At 45.5% G+C, this 19,541-nt stretch overlaps 1 protein-coding gene across 1 annotated transcript in view; it reads left to right on the forward strand.

The window, feature by feature from the left end:
• ATM (ATM serine/threonine kinase) overlaps window positions 1–19,541 on the forward strand; it is a 237,502-nt gene that overhangs the window by 188,365 nt on the left and 29,596 nt on the right. The window contains exons 50-55 of the mRNA XM_069759148.1: window positions 1,055–1,262; window positions 2,649–2,762; window positions 4,171–4,329; window positions 5,706–5,844; window positions 5,943–6,025; window positions 11,522–11,662. Of these exons, the coding sequence (XP_069615249.1) occupies window positions 1,055–1,262; window positions 2,649–2,762; window positions 4,171–4,329; window positions 5,706–5,844; window positions 5,943–6,025; window positions 11,522–11,662 (844 nt within the window). The remainder of the gene's footprint in view (window positions 1–1,054; window positions 1,263–2,648; window positions 2,763–4,170; window positions 4,330–5,705; window positions 5,845–5,942; window positions 6,026–11,521; window positions 11,663–19,541) is intronic.

A 19,541-nucleotide genomic window follows, 5' to 3' on the forward strand; every position in this document is an offset into this window, starting at 1 on the left:
ATAGTGGTAAATTATGGATTATAATGGGGCTGTATTGGTTCTTTTCTTTACCAGTTGCCTTCTGGTTGGTATCTGAACATTACTGTGGTGAAATATGTTTATATCTATATGTTTGTAGTGACATATGTCTAGGGTTATATGTGTAACTAGCAGTAGTTGAACATCTGTCCTGAAACTGAAGGCCTCACAAAGGTCACAGCATACTTATCTTGAGAAGGCAGACTACTGTCTCCATTCTCGCCAGGAGATCGTGCTGTGAACCAAGAAAAAGGGAAACACTTGACACCTCCTAGCTCTTTGAAGAGAGATGTCAATTACAGCCTGACACCATCTATCTGTGAGAACTTTTACACAGGGAATCTCAGAGCAAATAATATATTCATTGGGGGAGCGGCCGTGGTCCAATCAAAAACAAGCAATTATGGTGTTGGCCTGAGGGGCTGATCTGGAAGTCTGACCTTCAGAGTAAATCTATAAATTAGGCCTGTATACATAGAATCGTGTTCACATGTGAGAGCAGCCTGGCAAGCTGATGTGTTCCACCAACTCCATATTCACCCCCCCCTCAGGGAGCAGAAAGCAGACTACAAAGTTAGACGTTCCTGTAAGTTTTCTCCTGTTTATTTTATACTGTTTTGCATACCTGTATGTCTTTTTATTATATTTTTATCTCTTTTTTTTACTGTAAGCACTGAATCATTTTTGTATTAAAGCATAAAACTTTAACAAGTTGAACCTTGAATGTTCTAAAAGAATCCATAGCCTTAAACTGTGTGAGCCTTATGAGTCGTGGACAGTATTAGTAGTATTTCCGGGACTCATCGCCCATGTATTCGGTGAGTGGTGGCAGCGTGTATGAGCGGGTGTGTGGCCTGGGTGGGTGTGTGATTTGTGCTCCCATTACAGCATAGGACAGAGGTTGAATGCTGGACTGGGAGAGGGCAGACACAACCTCAAGTCACGTGCTGAGAGCGGGCACATGACAAATTAGTGACACCACAGAGAGACATCTGTGACAATTAGTAACAACCATTGTGGTCCTCTTGCCATTCAGATACACTGTAAAGGTTCAGCGAGAACTGGAATTAGATGAATGTGCGATTTCTGCTCTGAAGGAGGACAGAAAAAACTTTCTCTGCACAGCAATAAGGAACTACATCAACTGCCTGGTGTCCGGAGAGGAACATGACATGTGGATTTTCCGCCTTTGTTCCCTTTGGTTGGAGAATTCCGGATTACCAGAAGTGAATAGCATTATGAAGGTATCTGATGATGTTAGTTTTTCACCGTAATGTTAAATTCGATTTTTTCAATTTTCCCAATGTCTGAGTATTCCTGCCATGTGGGGACCATAAAGTAAATTTACCCAAGTAAAAATGTAATTCTTTAATTTTACTTGAGTATCATCACACAGTTTATTTTATTATAATAGCCGTAATATAATAAATCATAGAATTTTTGAATTATGCAAAATAGCATTTATTCACAATCTTAGTTACATAGTTGATATGGTCGGGAAACAACAAAACTGAAAAGGGTCTTTCAAGTCTAACCTGTAATCCTAATGTGTTGACCAAGAGGAATAAAACAGATAGGACCGCTACTAGAACTGCTATGCAGAGAAATGTGTCTCCATGGAAACAGACAACAATCCTTGTGTAGTCGGATCCTGCAGTCATACTCTGTTCTAACTGGACCTCATTTTTTGATAACTTACATTTTGTCTATTTACAAGACGTAGGGGACAGTTAAAAAAGAGTATGACTGCAATATCTGACTACATAGGGTTTGTTGTCTGCTTCCATGGAGACACATAGTTCTGCATTAGTGCTGTAAACTTTATGGAATTTTTTTTTAAAGCAATAACATTGAAAAAGCAGAATAGAAAACGTAAAAAAAAAAATCAAATTGCTAAAAATCAGCATTTGTCACCAGGTTTTATAATGAAAACTCCCATACATTACTAGTTTATCTTACAGTAGATCTGATGAGACTGATGTATTTATTTTGAAAACTGATGCCAGAATGGCTTATACTAAGATCAGTGTTTTAGGAGTCCAAGGCTGGGCTTGCAAAATGCTAATATTCTTTTTAGGCAAGGAAAACTTAAAAAAATTATTATACAGCAATTGTGATATGGATTTTCACAGTAAGCACACCAGCTGCATCAGGTTTAAGAGAGCCACTTAATAATGATTTTAGGTTGTTTTTGTCGTAAAATCAGGTGACAGATCCTCTTAAAACTTTTAGAAGTGAATGACATATTAGAGTATAGTACTCTACTATTCTTTTCCTGCAGGCTGTAATGTGGATATAGAATTCTAATTATTTATTTATAATTATTTATCATAAGTCTATGGTAACTTAGAATAAGAAAACTTGTTTGATAACTGTTCAGTCATATGGGACCCTGTTATCATTATCAGTAGGGGTTTCAGTATGGTTTACAACATTTCCTGGGACACCTCAGTACTTCCTGAGAGTACACCCCATAACTCACAACTTTTTGGGGTTTACATACACCTCTCCCCTTCTGCACCAGGAGTATCGGGAAATCCTGGGATAGTTGGCAAATAAGCCTGTACATAGGTGACATATATTGTATATGGACCAGCTCCCTATTTCATATTGTCATGTTTCTCTTGTAGAAAGATTCCCAGAAGATCCCGTCCTACAAGTTCCTCCCTCTGATGTACCAGTTGGCTGCTCGTATGGGGACCAAGAAGATGGGGAGACAGGATTTCCATGAAGTGCTCACTAATGTAATTCTAGGGCAGCTCAGAAGCCGCAGCACAGTAATATTTATAATACTCCTGGGATAAATGGGACAGAAAATTTAAGAGGGCACGTGAAGACTAGAAAAATTATAGGTTTAACAGCAGTGATCTGATTGAGCTCCGTCCTCTGTTCTTACTTTCAGATGCAGCTGTGTAACACAGCTAGCATCTGCCGGATATGAAGTTGGCTCCGCTCCTGAGCCGGCAGCATGCAGTACGCAGCAACATGTGATGAAGATGTACGACTAAATGGCGCATCGGTGTCCTTTGCGGGCACGCGGAGGTGTCCTGTGTGGGCAAGCGGTGGCCTCCAGTGCGGACGTGTCCTGTGCGGGTGCGCGGCGGTGTCCAGTGTGGAGGTGTCCTGTGCGGGCGCGCGGCGGTGTCCAGTGTGGAGGTGTCCTGTGCAGGCGCGCGGCGGTGTCCAGTGCGGGGGTACTGAGGTGTCCTGTGTGGGCGCGCGGCGGTGTCCTATGCGGGCTTGCGTCGGTGTCCAGTGCGGAGGTGTCCTGTGCAGGCGCGCGGCGGTGTCCTATGCGGGCTCACGGCGGTGTCCTATATGGGCTCACGGCGGTGTCCAGTGCGGAGGTGTCCTGTGCGGGGGCATGGCGGTGTCCTATGCGGGCTTGCGGCGGTGTCCAGTGCGGAGGTGTCCTGTGCGGGCACGTGGCGGTGTCATATGCGGGCTGACGGCGGTGTCCTGTGCAGGCGCGCGGCGGTGTCCTATGCGGGCTCACGGCGGTGTCCTATATGGGCTCACGGCGGTGTCCAGTGCGGAGGTGTCCTGTGCGGGGGCACGGCGGTGTCCTATGCGGGCTTGCAGCGGTGTCCAGTGCGGAGGTGTCCTGTGCGGGCGCGTGGCGGTGTCCTATGCGGGCTGGCGGCGGTGTCCAGTGCGGGCGCGCGGAGGTGTCCTATGCGGGCTCACGGCGGTGTCCAGTGCGGGCGCACGGGGGTGTCCTATGCATCTAGTCATGAGCGCTGCAGAAAAGGTTGCATTGGGCTGCTCGGCCCTAGATCTGACAGCCTACTATGAGAACACTGTTGTCTTCCTGGGCCCATGTAGAGGGTCTGTGCTCTCTGTGTGCGCATGCTCGGCCACATCAGGAGACGCATGCTGGGGGACCGACTCTGCAGTTACAAGCATATTAGAAGTTCAGTGATCAGGCTGCATACTTGCATCTAAAATAGAAAAAATGCATTTCTGCAATTTTATTCCATTTAAGCAGTGTTTTATTTTTCCAAGATCTCTTATTAGATAAGATGGATTTTTTTTCTTGTGGTAAAAACCCTTTAACTCAAACCCCCGTGTTCCTAAAACAAATGCTGCATCAACCGTATATTAATATAGTAATTTGTACGCTAACCTGCCACCTTCTCCATTCCTTAACAGGTGATCAGCCAAACCTCTCTGGATCACCCATACCACACTCTCTTTATTATACTGGCTCTAGCAAATGCCGACAAGGATGATCTGTTACTGAAGCCGGAGGAGGTGAAAAGAGGACGACTTGCCAAGAATGCCCCAAAGAAGATATCACAGACTGATGAGGTAGCGCTCTTCTTTTTTTTTCATTTACCTTATTAAAGGGAATCTGTCCCCTCTGGGACGTCTATAACCTATTAATATGGGCATACAGGTAATAGAAATGTTACACTAGTCCTACCTGTATGCCCAATATTAATGGTCTTGTTGTGGAGAAATTATTATTATTTATTTATATAGCACCATTGATTCCATGGTGCTGTACATGAGAAGGGGTTACATAGAAATGTTATGTTCTGTCTTTATGCTAATGATTTCTTCCAGGCTCCATGGCATGCAGTGCCTGGAAGAAATCCCTGCCTCCTGTCCTCATTACAATACTATCCCTGCCCATGTATGTCAGTTATGGCCCCAGTATCCTGCACCCTGCACTCCCTCAGAAATACATACCTGTTTCTCCCTTCTGTGGGAACTACACTCAAGGATGTTCTGCGCAGGCGCCGGCGACTTCCGCTCCAGTGTGCGCGCCGATTAGGTGCTCTCCCCACTTCTTCCCTGCATAGTCATCACTATGTACACATAGTTCCTAGCAATGACTATGCAGGGAAGAATTGAGGAGCACATATTATTGGTGAACATATCGGAGGTCACAGTGACTCACCTGCACAGAAAATCCCTGAATGCAGTGCCCACAGAAGGGAGGAAGAGGTACGTATTGTGGAGGGAGGACATGGCACAGGATACCGACGTGCATGGGCCGGGGTAGTGTTATAATGAGGACAGGGGGCAGAGATTTCAGAGAAGTCATTATCATAAAGACAGAACATAACATTTCTCCACAAAAAGACCATTAATATGAGGCATACAGGTAGGACTAGTGTAACATTTCTATCTGTATGCCCATATTAATAGGTCATATACGTCCCGGGTGGGGTGACAGATTCCCTTTAATCATTTACAGCCATGGTCTCCAATCTGCAGTTCTTCAGCTGTTCCAAAACTTTATCTTCCTGCAAAACTACAACTTTTTCCATGCCCCAACAGCTTCTGGCCAGCAACCATTTCATTGGGGCGGGAGGTGAAGGGAGGATGATGAAAGCCATTTAATGGTGCTGTCAGTGATTGTCAGCAGAATTTAAATTGGTACGCAGCATAGATTGGAGCTAGCTCTGGCTGCTGCTTCTAAAGGCAGATGATGGTTTGTATGGTGCGGGCTCAGCTCCTGAAGCCGCTCCATACCACAAACATTGTGGCCATGTGATGTAAATTTACATCATTTGGTCAATAAGGGTTAAAGATTTTATCTGTCTCCTCTTAATTGAGCATTGAGAGGTGTGAGGCACTGCTGACGTGGTAGCCATTTACTAATTGCATGTTATTATAAAATTCTGATTATTGTCCGCATTGGACTAGATTGTGTTTGTTTTGTGTATTCCATGTAGGATCGTATGGAAGCTGCATGCAATATAGTGAACACCATAAAGAAACGCAGGCCTCACATGGTAGCTGATGTCGAGCGGCTTTGTGATGCATACATAATATTAGCAAACTTGGATGCCAAACAGTGGAAAAATCAGCGCAGTAAGTACAGCGCACACTGTTCGTAACCGGACTCGAGAAAACACTCTATAGTTAGACATCTACATCAATTAATAATATCCATGTCTTCTTAACCATAGAAGGAATACCCATCCCATCAAATCAGCCCATCACTAAACTGAAGAATCTGCAGGATGTTGTTATTCCTACCGAAGAACTCAAGGTACAAGACCTCGTGATTGGAATCGTTCATTTATTTCCAGTCGTTATTCCCAGAATAAAAAGGGCCTTGCATGCCTACTCACTCTCCATTACAGTCTATGTGGGTGCAGACGTAGCCAGAAGAACACGTGAGCATGAGATTTCAGAAATATTGTTCACTTTGTTGAGACAGCAAAATTCTGTGTTTTTCACAGGAGTTTTAGGTCATCTAAAACAGTGTATAATGAGCATGTGCAGATAATCAGCAGAGTGTATAATGTCAACTGAGCATGTGCAGGTAATCATCAGTGTGTATAATGTCAACTGAGCATGTGTTGGTAATCAGCAGAGTGTATAATGTAAACTGAGCATGTGCTGGTAATCAGCAGATCGTATAATGTCAACTGAGCATGTGCAGGTAATCATCAGTGTGTATAATGTCAACTGAGCATGTGCTGGTAATCAGCAGATCGTATAATGTCAAATGAGCATGTGCAGTCAATCATCAGTGTGTATAATGTCAACTGAGCATGTGCAGGTAATCATCAGTGTGTATAATGTCAACTGAGCATGTGCTGGTAATCAGCAGAGTGTATAATGTCAACTGAGCATGTGCTGGTAATCAGCAGATCGTATAATGTCAACTGAGCATGTGCAGGTAATCATCAGTGTGTATAATGTCAACTGAGCATGTGCTGGTAATCAGCACATCGTATAATGTCAAATGAGCATGTGCAGGTAAACAGCAGAGTGTATAATGTCAACTGAGCATGTGCAGGTAATCAGCAGAGTGTATAATGACAACTGAGCATGTGCAGGGAATCATCAGTGTGTATAATGTCAACTGTGCAGGTAATCAGCAGAGTGTATGATGTCAACTGAGCATGTGCTGGTAATCAGCAGATCGTATAATGTCAAATGAGCATGTGCAGGTAAACAGCAGTGTGTATAATGTCAACTAAGCATGTGCAGGTAATCATCATTGTGTATAATGACAACTGAGCATGTGCAGGTAATCAGCAGTGTGTATAATGTCAACTGAGCATGTGCAGGGAATCATCAGTGTATATAATGTCAACTGAGCATGTACAGGTAATCATCAGTGTGTATAATGTCAACTGAGCATGTGCAGGTAAACAGCAGAGTGTATAATGTCAACTGAGCATGTGCTTGTAATCCGCAGATCGTATAATATCAAATGAGCATGTGCAGGTAAACAGCAGAGTGTATAATGTCAACTGAGCATGTGCAGGGAATCATCAGTGTGTATAATGTGAACTGAGCATGTGCAGGTAATCATCAGTGTGTATAATGACAACTGAGCATGTACAGCTAATTAGCACTGTATAATGTCAACTGAGCATGTGCAGGTAATCATCATTGTGTATAATGTGAACTGAGCATGTGCAGGTAATCATCAGTGTGTATAATGACAACTGAGCATGTGCAGGTAATTAGCAGTGTATAATGTCAACTGAGCATGTGCAGGTAATCATCATTGTGTATAATGACAACTGAGCATGTGCAGGTAATGAGCAGAGTGTATAATGTCAACTGAGCATGTGCAGGGAATCATCAGTGTGTATAATGTCAACTGAGCATGTGCTGGTAATCAGCAGAGTGTATAATGTCAACTGAGCATGTGCAGGGAATCATCAGTGTGTATAATGTCAACTGAGCATGTGCTGGTAATCAGCAGAGTGTATAATGTCAACTGAGCATGTGCAGGGAATCATCAGTGTGTATAATGTCAACTGAGCATGTGCTGGTAATCAGCAGAGTGTATAATGTCAACTGAGCATGTGCTGGTAATCAGCAGATCGTATAATGTCAACTGAGCATGTGCAGGTAATCATCAGTGTGTATAATGTCAACTGAGCATGTGCTGGTAATCAGCACATCGTATAATGTCAAATGAGCATGTGCAGGTAAACAGCAGAGTGTATAATGTCAACTGAGCATGTGCAGGTAATCAGCAGAGTGTATAATGACAACTGAGCATGTGCAGGGAATCATCAGTGTGTATAATGTCAACTGTGCAGGTAATCAGAGTGTATGATGTCAACTGAGCATGTGCTGGTAATCAGCAGATCGTATAATGTCAAATGAGCATGTGCAGGTAAACAGCAGTGTGTATAATGTCAACTAAGCATGTGCAGGTAATCATCATTGTGTATAATGACAACTGAGCATGTGCAGGTAATCAGCAGTGTGTATAATGTCAACTGAGCATGTGCAGGGAATCATCAGTGTATATAATGTCAACTGAGCATGTACAGGTAATCATCAGTGTGTATAATGTCAACTGAGCATGTGCAGGTAAACAGCAGAGTGTATAATGTCAACTGAGCATGTGCTTGTAATCCGCAGATCGTATAATATCAAATGAGCATGTGCAGGTAAACAGCAGAGTGTATAATGTCAACTGAGCATGTGCAGGGAATCATCAGTGTGTATAATGTGAACTGAGCATGTGCAGGTAATCATCAGTGTGTATAATGACAACTGAGCATGTACAGCTAATTAGCACTGTATAATGTCAACTGAGCATGTGCAGGTAATCATCATTGTGTATAATGTGAACTGAGCATGTGCAGGTAATCATCAGTGTGTATAATGACAACTGAGCATGTGCAGGTAATTAGCAGTGTATAATGTCAACTGAGCATGTGCAGGTAATCATCATTGTGTATAATGACAACTGAGCATGTGCAGGTAATGAGCAGAGTGTATAATGTCAACTGAGCATGTGCAGGGAATCATCAGTGTGTATAATGTCAACTGAGCATGTGCGCATATTGTATAATGTCAACTGAGCATGTGCAGGGAATCATCAGTGTGTATGATGTCAATTGAGCATGTGCTGGTAATCAGCAGAGTGTATAATGTCAACTGATCATGTGCTGGTAATCCGCAGATCGTATAATGTCAACTGAGCATGTGCAGGGAATCATCAGTGTGTATAATGTCAACTGATCATGTGCTGGTAATCAGCAGATCGTATAATGTCAACTGAGCATGTGCAAGTAATCATCAGTGTGTATAATGTCAACTGTGCATGTGCAGTTATTGGCTATCTCCATAAAAATAATCTCCCAATTTACCCACAGTATTTGCTCAACAGTGGCCCAAATGTATTGTATTGGCAGATAAAGTAGTGTTCAAAATAATATCACTACAATATGACTAAGCAGATTAATCACTGTTCTTGGTACAAATTATATTACCACGTCAAACAATTTACCATTTGGTGATTCTAAGAAAACCACCAGACTCCGCATTCATGATCTGCAGGTTCAAAATAATAACAGTGCAGAGGTCAATTAGTGAGGTCAGTCCTTCTGTGAAGAAACAGGTGCGAGTCAGGTGGCCCTTATTTAGGGGTGAAGCCAAGACATGTTGGCCATACATTTCTCCTTGAAAGCCTGAGATATATGGGTAGTTCGAGACATTGTTCAGAAGAACAGAGTACGTTGATTAAAAAGTTGATTGGAGAGAGTAAAACTTATGAAAAAGTGCAGACAATGATCGGCTGTACAGCTAAAATGATCTCCAATGCTTTATAATGGAAAGCCAAACCAGAGAGACGTGGAAGAAATCTGGAGACTACCATTCTAATGGATGGAAGAATAGTCAGAATGGCAAAGGCTCAGCCAATGATCAGCTCCAGGATTATCACAGACAGTCTCAAGTTACCTGTGAGGACTGTGACAGAAGATGCCTGTGTGACACTAATCTCTTAGCAAGAAGTCCCCGCAAAGTCCAACTGTTTAAAAAAAGACCCAAAGCGGATGCAATTTGCCAAAGAACATATCAACTCGCCTAAAGCGAAATGGAGAAACATTTTATGAACTAATGAAAGTAAAATTGTTCTTTTTTTGGGTCCAAGACAGTTCATCAGATGACCTCCAAACACTGCATTCAAACCACAGTAGGCTCTGAGACAGTGAAGCATGGTGGTGCCAGCATCATAATATGGGCATGTTTCTCTTACTTTGGTGCCGGATCTATTTATACACATACCAGGGATCATGGACCAGTGTGCATATATTAAAATACTTGAAGAGGTCATGTTGCCTTACGCTGAAGAGGATATGCCCTTGAAATGGGGGTTTCAACAAGACAACGACCCTAAACACACCAGTAAATGAGCAAAATCTTGGTTTGCGTCCAACAAAATTGAGGGTTTGGAGTGGACATAACCCCAAACCCCGGACTGTAATCCGATAGGACACTTGTGGGGTGACATAAAAATGGCGTTTCTGAAATAAAGCCAACAAATGCCCAAAAAGTGTGTGACGTAGTCCAAGCATCCTGGGCTGGAATAACCGGTGACAGGAGCCAGAAGTTGGTTGACTCTATGCAACATAGTTTCTAAAAAGCAGTTCTAAAAAACTGTGGGTAACAACTAAATATTGGGTTAGTGATTCACAGGAATGATAAATCCACAGCAATAACGTACATATTGTGAGTTTGTAAAGACAAATGCAGACACTGCAATTTTTTTTTAGAACAGCCCAATGTTTCTTTTTTTTGTAAAAGTAGTTAAAAATTATATTCATTTCTCTTCATGTTTTGAATTAGAAAACAGTGTGCAGTGTTCCGAATGCATGTAAATAAAAACTAGATTAAATAAGAACTATTTTGTGATTAACCCATGTTTTTGAACACACTGCTATTATTTTGAACACTACCGTATGTATACGTGCCCCAAACACGTCTGTGGCCTTGGAGGTAAAGATGTATGATAGATTTTGGATATTTATGTATTTTTTTTATATACTATTCATTGTGAATATCATATTGTAAAAAGATCAAGATTCAACACAGATTAGGGTGCAGTAGCAACATGGGGGTTACCCAGAAACAAAGGGGACATTACTACGATTTCCTTATCAGGTGCTGAAATCCAAACACTTAATGCCAAGTTGGCTAAATCTTTTTCATAAAGAAACATTAAAGAGAATGTGTCAGCAGAAAATTACCTAGTATTTAAATAAAATGTTTATGCTAAGTGTATTTTCTTAATTCTTGGTAATTTTTTTTTAGTGATGAGCGAGCGTGCTCGGATAACGTCTTATCCGAGCACACTCGGGTGTTATCTGAGCATCGGGGAGGCTTGTATATTATGTTAGACAGCCTGGACACGTGTGGAGATTGCTGTTTGTTAGGGAGTGCCCACGTGCTGAGGCTGTCTAAACAGCTTCAAATCATGCAGCGGCGGGGACTAGAACATAATATACGATTACGCCCAGATTCTTGGATAAGACGTTATCCGAGCACATTTGCTCATCACTATAAAGCGTCCATCTCTGAGGCCCTATACAAAGACTGTCTCCATTTCTATTAATAATACCTCTGCTGAAATATCACACATGAAGTATAGTGTAACACATCATCACATTTACTTGTAAACATTGCAGATGAGATTTCATGGATGTCTTCCGTCTACCACTATTGTGAATTGGTAAAATCACTGGTGGAAGTTTCCTGAGATTCTCTCTTCTCCCATATTCAGGTTGATCCTAGCGGGAAGTATGAAAACATGGTGACAATTACATCTTTCAGGCCGGAGTTCCGCTTGGCCGGGGGTCTGAATCTTCCGAAAATAATTGACTGTGTTGGTTCAGATGGGAAGGAGAGACGACAGCTTGTGAAGGTACTGACTGCGAAGGATCTGAGCTCCGAGCTCACAGCATTTTATGAGCAGACTGAAGCCCTGTGTGACCACAGAGCATTAATTTCTACTGAATTAATATACTGTGGATTGATCACGGTTTAGGATTTGTCACGATAGTCTCTTACAGGATATGTATGAGCATTGGGAGCATATTTGCACAATGGAATCAGAAATGTGCAAAGTTTTCGGCACTCTTTATTACTGGGTTCTTTCCGGGTACATAACTTAAACCAAGGGCCACATACAGCTCACTATGTCATTCTGTGTAGCCCCCAACTATTTGGACACAAACATACTTGCCTTTGTGTGGCTGCTTAAATGTAGTTTTCATACCAGAAAAAATATTGGATTGGAAATGAATTAAAAAAAAATTAATATTGGATTGGGGTCTCTTGACCATTTTTCCTACGCCTCATTGGGGGACACAGGACCATGGGTGTTATGCTGCTGCCACTAGGAGGACACTAAGTTAACACATAAAGAATAGCTCCTCCCCTGCAGTATACACCCTCCTGCTGGCTCTCAGTGAACCAGTACTTGCTTAGTGTCTGTAGGAGGCACACGGGTCTGGTTCAGACCCCACCATTTTTATTTTAGCTTTTTACTTTTTATTCTGTTTTTCCTTAACGTAGCGAATGGGGGCGACGGATCCTTTCTAGGTTCCGATCTCCCCCGAACCATCAACAGGCAAGTACATGGAGAGTCCCTCCCGTATCCTTTCCTGCACCGTTGGATGCCAGCCCTGAGCTCATATTACGGGCGACCGGTTCCTTTGCGTTCCGATTTCCCTCCTCCATAGCAGGCGACCACATGGAGTAGCCCTTCATCTACCTCTCCTGGAGCCAGGTGCATAGCCGGACATGATATATATGGCGTCCGTGCAGCCCCCCTCTGCATCACCACTGATATAGCGGATGACGCATGGCGGCAGAAGCTCTCCACCCCCTCCCTGACTACTGCGACAGTGGATTGAGCACCGGCCCACCGCATCTACCGTGAGTACACTGCGGGGGCCGAGGCGCTGGGGGGTCCTGGTCCCTGGGGTATGGGAGGTCCGCACCTTAAGCCTGTGTCCATGGGTGGTCCGTAGTGCGGCAACCCCATGAAGGAGTGCAGCTAATGTTGGCGCTAATAGCAACCGCAGAGAAGTTTAAAAAAAAAAAAATTCCCTCAATACAGGCCGGAGTTTTGGCCACGCCATTGGCAGCCCCACCCACTTTTCCTGGCGCTTCTCGTTCCCTGTGATGAGCTCCCACTTCCTGGTCTCGGTGGCCATCTTGGGACACCCACAGCCCTGATGCTGCAGCACTTCTCCAGCGTTTCCTATCACAGCCATCAGGACTAGTGTTTTTTCTCTGCCTACACTGCGGACCTGCCCTGGGGACTCAAGACACGGGACCTGGGTAAGCTGCAGAAGCATAGCTTTTCCCTGCTAGTAAGCGCTTTCATCCAGGCTTTTCTTTGTCTCAACCAAAGCCTCACAAAAAGTCTGGGAAAACCCACACTGTATTTTTAGCTGCATGTACCTCTTGTAAGGTATCATTACCCTGGGGTCACAATACTGCATTATGCACAGCTTGTGAACCGGTGACGGCTCAGGAACCACCTGTTGCTGATACTGAACCCAGTGAGCCTAGTCCCCCTGAGTGGGCTACCTCCCTTTCCCGGTCTATGGCATCCCTGGCAAAAGCGTTAGATTCATTCCGAGACCCTTCCTCTAACCAGGGCACTAACATGGACGACGCTTCCGATGGTCAGAACCCCTCATACTCCAGGGGTCGTACCTTGCCAAGGAGTTCTCACTCTTCCAGGAAAAGGACTCATGCCATATCCCCAGACCATCACCGGTTTTCAGGTTCTGAGAGCTCCATTTCTCGCTCCCCTTCCATTGGGGCTAGTAGAGAACCTGTTTCAGAGGACGATTCTGACACGTCCCTAGATCAGGAATTTCATCACGATCAGGAGACTCTCGACTCTCTAATTGAGTTAGTGAATAAGGATTGAGACTTGAGGAGGAACCCTTATCTAAAACGGATAATGCCGTGTCCTTTAAGAGGACCAAACGAGCTCACAGAGTGTTCGCCACTCATCCCGAGTTTATGCAAATTGTTGAATCTCACAGGATGCGTCCAGATAAACGATTCACAGGGCAGAAGCCCATGGAGTCCAAATATCCCTTTGCCCAGGATCTAAGATTTTGTAGTGACCGCGTCCCTGGATGCTGCTGATTGCGCTTCTCAAGCAGCAGCCAATGCCATCACCATCCGGAGGTCCTTATGGCTCAGGGACTGGCGTGCGGATTCTACTTCTAAAAAGTCATTGACTTCTCTCCCATATCAGAGTGGTTGCCTTTTTGGTGAAAAGCTCAACCAGTTAATTTCTGACGCCACTGGAGGGAAGAGTAAATTTCTTCCACAACCGAGACCCTCTCGGCCCTTTCGGAAGCCGCAACCACAGGCTCGGTCCCTATTTTTTCGTTAAAACTCAAACTGTTCCTCTACTTCCACATCTCCCGGTTCCGGCTGGGCACAACGTGGAGACAGAGGTTCACAGGCCTCTTTTAAGCCTTCCCCTTCATTGAGAGGCAGGCCAAGGCAGCCGGGATCCAGAGGCGCCAGAACGGGCAGACCTTCCACACAATGACTCACTGCGGTATCCGGGGGACACCTTCAAAGTAGGCGGCCGCCTGCTTTCCTTCAGTGCCGCGTGGCTCTCGGTCGTTCACGACGATTGGGTCTGCGGTCTAGTGTCCTCCGGATACAAGATAGATCTCTTATCTCGTCCTCCAAACCGTTTTTTCCTGTCTTCTCCTTCCAGGGCAAAAGCATCAGAGTTTTTCAAAGCTATAAGCTCTCTGAGAAAAGACTGAGTTATTATTCTGGTCCCTCAAAACGAAAGGTTTCAAGGTTTTTATTCAAACCTCTTCATTGTTCCAAAGAAGGACGGTACAGTACGGCCCATACTGGACCTAAAACTGCTGAACAAGTTCGTCAGGGTGCGACGGTTCCGGATGGAATCGCTTTGTTCTGTCATTGCCTCCATGGAAAAAGGCGAGTTCCTAGTGTCTATAGACATCCAGGACGCATACCTCCACATTCCTATTTTGCCTTCTCACCAAAGGTTTCTTTGCTTCGCAGTTCAGGAAGATCACTTATATTTCGTTGCTCTGCCCTTCGGCCTCGCCACCGCTCCCAGGGTATTCACCAAGGTCATGGCGGCTGCCGTGGCCATACTTCACACCCGAGGAGTGGTGGCGCTCCCGTATTTAGACGATATCCTCATTAAAGGCTCCTCTTTCCGCTCCTGCAAGGAAGCCGTGGCCATCACAATAGATACCCTTTCTCGCCTGGGTTGGAAGATAAACTTCAAAAAATCTTCCCCAGTACCGGCTCAGCGAATTTCCTTCCTAGGAATGATACTCGACTCGTCCCGGGGGTTGGTTCTTCCCCCAGAAAAGATCTGTCTTACAGCGAGAAGCTCAGAATCTCTCTCAGCCTTGCTCTCACACTCTGCGCTTCAGTATGAGAGTCCTCGGCAGGATGGTAGCAGCTATGGAGGCGGTTCCATTTGCCCAACTACACCTCCGTCCCCTACAGCATGCCCTCCTGGCTGTTTGGGACAGGAACCCGTTCTCCCTAGACCGTCGGTTCCTCCTTCCCCAGCGAGTCAGTCTCTCAGGCTGTGGACTTTGAAATCCTCCCTGAATCAAGGGAAGTCTTTTCTTCCAGTACACTGGCTGGTTGTGACGACAGACGTCAGTCTTCTAGGCTGGGGAGCGGTGTTCCTTTATGACATTGCTCAGGGCTGCTGGTCCCCCCCAGGAATCACGCCTTCCAATTAACATCTTGAAAATCCTGGCACTTCTCCAGTTCCACCCCTTCCTAGCAGGTCGCCCAATCAGGATTCAGTCCGACAACACCACTGCAGTGGCATACATCAACCGCCAAGGGGGAACCCGCAGCAGGGCGGCCATAACAGAGGTAGGCCACATCCTCCGATGGGCCGAGGAAAACCGCTCAATGATCTCTGCGGTTCACATCCTGGGATTGGACAATTGGGAGGCAGACTTCCTCAGTTGGCAATGCCTCGACTCCGGGGAGTGGCCTCTCCATCCGGAGATCTTCCACCAGATCTGCTGTCGTTGGGGAACCCCGGACGTGGATCTGATGGCCTCACAGCTGAATTCCAAGGTTCCCGACTTCTTGGCTCGGTCCCACAATCCAGCAGCCATCAGGGCAGACGCTCTTGTACTCCCGTGGCATCATTTCGGCTTCCGTACATATTTCCCCCGCTTCCTCTCCTGCCGAGAGTCATCAAGAAAATCAGAGCGGAGAGGGTACCGGTAATCCTGATTGCGCCAGATTGGCCATGCCGGGCGTGGTACGCGGAACTAGTTCAAGTAGTTGCCGACGTTCTCTGGCGATTAGCAAATCACGCAGATCTGCTATCTCAAGGCCCCTTTTACCACCAAAACTCCGAGGCCCTGTGTTTGATGGCACAGCTGTTGAGTCCTGGGTCCTAACCCAGGCGGGTTTCTCTCCAGACGTCATAGCTACCATAATCAGCGCCAGAAATCCTACGTCTATGCGTATCTATCATCGCACTTGGAAGACTTTCTCTTCATGGTGTAGCGACCGAGGACGTTGTCCTCTACATTTTTCCATCCCTTCCATTCTCGAGTTCTTACAAACGGGTTTGGACTTGGGTCTCGCCCTTAGTTCTCTCAAGGGGCAGATCTCAGCCCTGTCTGTTCTCTTCCAACGCAGGATTGCCAACAGATTACAGGTCAAGACGTTTATTCAGGGAGTCTCCCATCGGGTGCCCCCCTATAGGAAGTTCCGTTCCTGAATTTTCATCAGGATAAGGTGGTTTTGAGGACATCCCCATCTTTTCTACCGAAAGTTGTATCCTCTTTTCATCTCAATGAGGAGATTGTCTTATCCGGCACCAGTCCATCGCATTGAGAAGGCCCTTCACACACTGGATTTAGTGAGAGCTCGTGTTCCCGGAAGGACCGAGGAAAGGGTTTCCCGCTTCCAAGGCGACAATAGCCAAATGGATCCGTTCGGCTATTCAAGAGTCCTACCGAGTCAGAGGTCTTCCTGTCCTAGCAGGGATTAAGGCTCGCTCCACTCGGTCAGTGGGCGCGTCTTGGGCCATCCGGCACCAAGCTTCGGCAGCACAAGTTTGTAAGGCTGCAACTTGGTCCAGCCTGCATACCTTTACAAAACATTACCATATTCACTCTCAGGCCTCGGCAGATGCGACCGTCAGCAGACGAATTTTGCAGGCGGCTGTGCCGCATCTGTAACTTGTGGGTACAAGCAGCAATTGCAGTTAATTGTTTCCCACCCAGGGACTGCTTTAGGATGTCCCATGGTCTTGTGTCCCCCAATGAGGCATAGGAGAAAAGGGGATTTTTGTGTACTCTCCGTAAAATCCTTTTCTCCGAGCCAATCATTGGGGGACACAGCACCTACCCCGTTAACCTATTGGCTTTGGTTTTGTTTTGAGTTAACTTGATTTTGACATAGTTCATCCTTGTTAAATATTAAGCTCCTACTGCTTTGTTACCGAACTGGTTCACTGAGAGCCAGCAGGAGGGTGTATACTGCAGGGGAGGAGCTATTCTTTCTGTGTTTTTCTTAGTGTCCTCCTAGTGGCAGCAGCATAACACCCATGGTCCTGTGTCCCCCAATGATTGGCTCGGAGAAAAGGATTTTATGGTGAGTACACAAAAATCCCCTTTTTTTGGCCCTCTGTAAAAATGTACAGTCATGGCCAAAAGTATTGACACCCCTGCAATTCTGTCAGATAATACTCATTTTCTTCCTGAAAATGATTGCAAACACAAATTATTTGGTATTAGTATCTTCATTTAATTTGTCTTAAATGAAAAAACACAAAAGAGAATGAAGCAAAAAGCAAAACATTGATCATTTCACACAAAACTCCAAAAATGGGCCAGACAAAAGTACTGGCACCCTCAGCCTAATAATTAGTTGCACAACCTTTAGCCAAAATAACTGCGACCAACCGCTTCCGGTAACCATCAATGAGTTTCTTACAATGCTCTGTCAAAAGTAAAAATAGATACCAATAAAAGTAAAATTAATTGAGACATCAGTAGGTTGTGTTTTTGAATATCCATATTGAATCCAGAGCCCCATATAATGCTCCATTAAGTTTATGATGGCCCAATAAGATGCTCCATATTAAAATGTGCCCCATATAATCCTGCATAAAGGTTAATAATGGCCCCATAAGATGCTCCATAGACACATTTGCCCAATATAATGCTGCACACATGTTGATTATGGCCCTATAAGATACTCCATACAGACATTTGCCCCATACAATGCTGCACAAACGTTAATTATGGCCCCATAAGATGCTCCATACAAACACTTGCCCCATATAGTACTGCACAAATGTTGATTATGGCCCCATAAGATGCTTCATACAGACACTTGCCCCATATAGTGCTGCACAAACGTTATGGCCCCATAAGATGCTCCATACAGACACTTGCCCCATTTGCTGTTGCTGTGATAAAAAAAAAAAAAATCACATACTCACCTCTCCGTCGCTCAGGCCCCCGGCATTTTCAATATTCACCTGACTTCGTTCCGGCGCCGCTCCATCTTCAGCGTCTTCTGCACTGACGTTCAGGCTGAGGGCGCACACTAACCACGTCACTGCGCCCTCTGACCTGAGTGTCACTGCAGAAGACGCTGAAGACGGAGCGGCGCCCGGAACGGGGAGCAGGTGAATATCGCGCAGCGCTGCGCTGCGCTCCTCTCGCCGTTATACTCACCTGCTCCTGGCGTGGTGCAGTCCCTGCTTCCCCGGCACCGCAGCTCCTTCCTGTACTGAGTGTTCACCGTTACCGCTCATAACATTAATGAATATGCGGCTCCACCCCTATGGGAGGTGGAGCCGCATATTCATTACTGTAATGAGCGGTACCATGTGATTGCTCAGTACAGAATGAAGGGACCGCGCCAGTAGCAGGTGAGTATAATTACACAGCCCCCGCTCCCCCTCCCCTGCTGACCCCTGGGTATGACTCGAGTATAAGCCCAGAGGGGGACTTTCAGCCCAAAAAAATGGGCTGAAAATCTCGGCTTATACTCGAGTATATACGGTATTTATTTAAATAATTACAAAATTGGCATGGGGACCCCTCTATTCTTGATAACCAGCCTTTCTAACGCTGGGTTTCAGCCCCCATCTGTCAGTTTTGACTGGCTGGTTATCGAAAATACAGGGGAACCCACACCATTTTTTAAATTTATTTAGAACGCAGGCGTCGGCGATGAATACTTCCATTAGTCGCACCTGCTCTCGCTGCTAATAGCTGCAGCAGGCGTAGGCTGATGGGAGTAGTAGTCCAATCAGCCGACTCCAGTGACCAGGACCGGCATCAGCACCCGGCGTACCTGGGCAAGTCACGGGGCCCTGAACAAATGGGGGGCCCACTTGTGGCCGGGACACCAGGGGGCCCGGGCCGTTCCCCAGCAGCTTCGGCACTACTTGAGCTCAGCCATCACTTAAACAAACATGGCCACACACTGTGCAGCGATGTCTGCTAGTAATGACACGGCCAGGCCGACACACAAGCAAAGTTAAATGCACAGTGTGCAGACACAGCTGCAGAGTGCACTGTGTGCGGCCATGTCTGTTTAAGTGACGACCATCAAGCAGCGCGTCCTCCATACCAACATGCCAGAGGAGCCTAATGGGCGACAAGCCTGGGGGAGGTGAGTGAGGCTTGTGTCTGTCTGTATGTCTGTGTATGCCTGTATGATGTGCATATCTGTGTATATCAGTGTGTATGACTGTATATATTTATGTA

Source organism: Ranitomeya imitator, chromosome 3 (genome assembly GCF_032444005.1).
Source record: "Ranitomeya imitator isolate aRanImi1 chromosome 3, aRanImi1.pri, whole genome shotgun sequence".
Classification (NCBI taxonomy): Eukaryota; Metazoa; Chordata; class Amphibia; order Anura; family Dendrobatidae; genus Ranitomeya; species Ranitomeya imitator.